The sequence below is a fragment of the Micropterus dolomieu genome, linkage group LG09 (genome assembly GCF_021292245.1).
Source record: "Micropterus dolomieu isolate WLL.071019.BEF.003 ecotype Adirondacks linkage group LG09, ASM2129224v1, whole genome shotgun sequence".
NCBI classification, from domain to species: domain Eukaryota; kingdom Metazoa; phylum Chordata; class Actinopteri; order Centrarchiformes; family Centrarchidae; genus Micropterus; species Micropterus dolomieu.
In genome coordinates, this window is record NC_060158.1 from 2,322,025 (window position 1) to 2,326,775 (window position 4,751).

A 4,751-nucleotide genomic window follows, 5' to 3' on the forward strand; every position below is an offset into this window, starting at 1 on the left:
CATCTGCTGGTGTTGGTCCACTGTGTTTTCTGAGGTCCAAGGTCAACGCAGCCGTCTACCAGGAAGTTTTAGAGCACTTCATGCTTCCTGCTGCTGACCAACTTTATGGAGATGCAGATTTCATTTTCCAACAGGACTTGGCACCTGCACACAGTGCCAAAGCTACCAGTACCTGGTTTAAGGACCATGGTATCCCTGTTCTTAACTGGCCTGCAAACTCGCCTGACCTTAACTCAATAGAAAATCTATGGGGTATTGTGAAGAGGAAGATGCGATACGCCAGACCCAACAATGCAGAAGAGCTGAAGGCCACTATCAGAGCAACCTGGGCTCTCATAACACCTGAGCAGTGCCACAGACTGATGGACTCCATGCCACGCCGCATTGCTGCAGTAATTCAGGCAAAAGGAGCCCCACTAAGTATTGAGTGCTGTACATGCTCATACTTTTCATGTTCATACTTTTCAGTTGGCCAACATTTCTAAAAATCCTTTTTTTGTATTGGTCTTAAGTAATATTCTCATTTTCGGAGATACTGAATTTGGGATTTTCATTAGTTGTCAGTTTTAATCATCACAATTAAATGAAATAAACATTTGAAATCTGTGTGTAATGAATGAATATAATATCCAAGTTTCACTTTTTGAATGGAATTACTGAAATAAATCAGCATTTTGATGATATTCTAATTATATGACCAGCACCTATACTTACGGGAAGCACATTTTCCCGTCAAGCTTGTTGTTTGTAGATCACAACCTTTGCTTGGGAAGTGGCGTACGGACGTTTCCAGCCCTGTTTTGTACGTACGCGCCGTTTATAAATGAGACCCCAGATCTCTGCAAATGACTGGAGGGGGTTCAGACAGATCACTAATTACAAACCCAAAGTCCCCCACTCCCCTCGGGGGATCCCAAGGCATTCCCAGGCCAGTGTGGAAATATAATCTCTCCACCTAGTCCTGGGTCTTCCCCGAGGCCTCCTCCCAGCTGGACGTGCAAAGGAGCAGCAGCTCTACTCTGAACTCCTTGTGGATGGCTGAGCTTCTCACCCTATCTCTAAGGGAGACACCAGCCACCCGCCTGAGGAAACCCATTTCTGCCGCTTGTACCTGCGATCTCGTTCTTTCGGTCATGACCCAGCCTTCATGACCATAGGTGAGGGTAGGAACGAAAATTGACCGGTAGATCGAGAGCTTTGCCTTATGGCTCAGCTATTTTCGTCACAATAGGGCAGTACGGTGAGTGCAATACCGCCCCCGCTGCTCCGATTCTCTGGCTAATCTCCTGCTCCAATCTCCCCTCGCTCGTGAACAAGACCCCGAGGTACTTAAACTCCTTCACTTGGGGTAGGGACTCATTCCCTACCTGGAGTTGACAATCCACCGGTTTCCTGCTGAGAACCATGTCAACAGATTTAGGGGTGCTAATCCTCATCCCAACCGCTTCGCACTCATTCTCAGTTTACATGAACCAATTAACAGGCAACCTGCTCTTCCTCTTGAGCCACAGTCACACCTACTGTAACAGGACTACATGAAGACATAAGATTAAGGACTAAGAAACAAACCAAAACAACACATAAGTACACAGACCAGGAAAAACACTAAACATGAACTAAAGCACAGGACTAAGAACTAAGACAAAGAACTAAAATGCAGGACTAACAACTAAGGTAAGAGACAAGACAGAAGAAAACTTAAACACGCGAATGAATAAAAGACTAAATTAAGCTACAAAACCCTAAACAAGATCAAATAAAGCTTACAGAACACAGAACCCAAAACCAAACCCATGAAAACAGACTAAACAGGAAAAACATGAACACAAAACCACATTCCTACCATGTATGAAGTGTTTATAAAATATGATGTTTTGTTTTAAATATAAATCCTCCTGAAACGATTAGTCGCTTAATCAATTAATTAGCCAACAGACAAGAATCTAACTTCAGACAATAACAGAAACCCATAACTAGAACATAACTAGAACACAGAACTAGAACACAGAGTACCGAGCAGACTAAACCAAAATGATGCAGAGAAAGAACTAGAAGAAAATACTACGACATGAATTAAGGCACAGAACTGGGAACAAAGACATGGAACAAAAACCCTGACTCCCCAACAAGACACAAAGACAGGACTGAAACCCAGACACAGAGGAACCAATATCAAAACAAAGAGAAGGCATGGCCAAAATAATATAATCCAGACAAGCTCAGGACAGGATCGTGACAAACTATTTTGATGATTGAAGTCATTTTTGGTGTAAAAACATTTCATCGTTTCAACTTCTCTCATGAAGATTTGCAGCTTTTCCTCTGAATGATTGTAATAACTGTGATGTTTGTTAATAACATTGAGCTTTGGACTGTTGGTCGGACACAACAAGCGTTGTGAAGGTGTCACTCTGGGCTCTGGGTAACTGTGACGGCAGAATCTTTACAAACCAAACAATCAATTGATTCATGGAGAAAATAATCAGCAGATTGATGAAAATAATGAACAATGAGGCGCTTCAAGCGTAGCTGCTGCCATCTTGTGGTGCTTTTATGTCACAACAAAATACCGTTTGGCTGAGATAAAACACACAGATACTCCCACAGTGACTGTTAACAGGGCGATAACACTTCAGATCAACAAGATTGTCTTTAAAAACACATCTGAATGCAAAATATTTAAAAATAAAATGAAGTAATTTTAATACCTGCGTTTTATTTATCATTGAAACTTGTTTCAAAGCCAATGTTTTTGTTTTGAATGCCAGAATGTTATGTCACTGTTCTAGCCCCATACCTTAATTGTTTTTGTAAATGAATACTCAGCTCTAGCCAGAGCTTGATCAGTACGCATCATTAAGTACCACTGTTATTAAATGTGTCCAGGGAGTTCACAAATGCTGCTTCATGTTGAAGTCTTGCTGTATTTTCTTAAGATCAAGCGACAGACAATATTTTCATATGATATATCTCGTGTGAAAAGCTGAATGGCATTCATAAGGTGGTTAGTTTAACGTTTTAGTGTTTCTGTTTGATGTTGTTGATCAGGGACCCCACAATTTTTATTTTCATTCAATTTTCATTCATCTACCACGTTTATATTCAACTCCACTGTTATTCCTTTTTATGCAAGATATCTTACTTCTTCTGCTCTTTCTGTGTCACCTGAGTCATCTCTGCAGCTCTGCTTGGTTATGCCTTGCTTTGTGCTTTACCTGCCTGCTAACCTGTGTCTCCTGTGCTTCAGGATCATCACCTGCCTGCCTCCTGTTTGCTCCTGGCCAGTCTAACAGCTCCACTAACCTCCTTCGCCTTCAGCCACGCACCTACAGCGCCATCATTCATTCATCCCATTACCTCTCTGGTTTGCTGTAAAATACTTTTTATTCTACTACAAATCTCTGTCTGAGTTCTGAGTTTATGTCCAATAACTTCCCTTAAGATGTATTTAGTTTAATGGGTGGAACTAAATTTCTGCTAAAATGTGTCTACAAAACTGATAAATTACCTGTAAAGTAATCACATTTCACAGAGAAGCTCTGCTGGCCTGAAAACTGATTCACCAACACAATCTTTCACCAACTGATTACTACTTTTAAATATTAAATGTAAAAATAAATCACTATATTATGGGAAATGAGTTGACAATGGTTAGTATTGTATTGGTTAAACAATGCTGATGGGCAGTTACTAACATAATGAATTCAGGTCATCAGTTACACCAAAAGAATTTGCACTGGTTTTTGATGCTTTAACGTGCTGCATCGTATCAGAGGTTCGTTAGTCGAGGTTTCAATGATCAGTTCTTTAATAGTCATATATTCCTTGGAGAAGTTGACATTACCAAGAATAAATGTTCAAACAAATACATTAGGAATTATATACAAGCTGGAACTCTGTCCCCCGGGAAGATTCTTTTGAGCTTCGCTTTATGGAGAAATTATTTGTCAAAAAAGACGTTTAGAAGAGAGATTAAGAATTGATATTGAATTTACATTATCTGTGAAGTGAAGAAGAAACAATCCATCAAATGTTTTATCATCTGTATGTTGTAGGATGGTCAACACTGTATAAGAAGGGAAACTGGGAAACAATTCAATTGCAGGATAAAGACATTTTTATATACATTTTTTTTTATATATAAGATACTGAGGTGGAAATAAGATTTTCTTGTCTTTAGTTTTATTATTGGGAAAATGCCACATTCACAAGAAGAGATGAACAGACTCCAAACCAAACCAAAAAGATCTGCATCAATATGGCACTACAATAAAAAACCTAAGAATAAGAAGGCAATTAAAACCTCTTTTGTGTTTGATTATTTTCTGATGGACCGATGATACAGAAGTTTTATTTATCATTATTACGTTTATTTATTTACTTGTATATGTTGACTACCTCTGGGATGAACAGTGTTGTGTTGTCTAAAATAAAGAGAGTGCTGCTCTTTCTGCTTCTTAGTTCATCAGATAGGACTTTGTTCTTTCTATACAAACTTTTATTTTGAAGGTGTGGGAAGACGTGGTACCGGAAGCGCTTTTCCTTCCTGTGTCAGCACGCTAACGTGTTCGTGTGTTCCCGGAGTGAACTAGAGCCTGTATGTTTGGATAAACCTTCTTTTATGCAGTCAGTGGGATAAACGTGTTAAAGTGGAAACTTTGGTTTCGCCTTTCATCTCCTGTTAGCCACGAATGCTAACTGAAGTTAGCTTAGCTTGCTAGCTGGAAATAGACGGAACTCGGCCACACAGC

The 4,751-nt window shown here is 39.7% G+C and overlaps 1 protein-coding gene across 1 annotated transcript in view; it reads left to right on the forward strand.

Moving 5' to 3' along the window:
• Positions 1-3,559, forward strand: part of LOC123976554 (gastrula zinc finger protein XlCGF26.1-like) — a 37,546-nt gene extending 33,987 nt beyond the window's left edge. Inside the window, exon 4 of the mRNA XM_046058820.1 lies at positions 3,248-3,559. Within this exon, the coding sequence (XP_045914776.1) occupies positions 3,248-3,409 (162 nt within the window). The 3' untranslated portion in view covers positions 3,410-3,559. The remainder of the gene's footprint in view (positions 1-3,247) is intronic.
• The last annotated feature ends 1,192 nt before the right edge of the window (positions 3,560-4,751 follow it).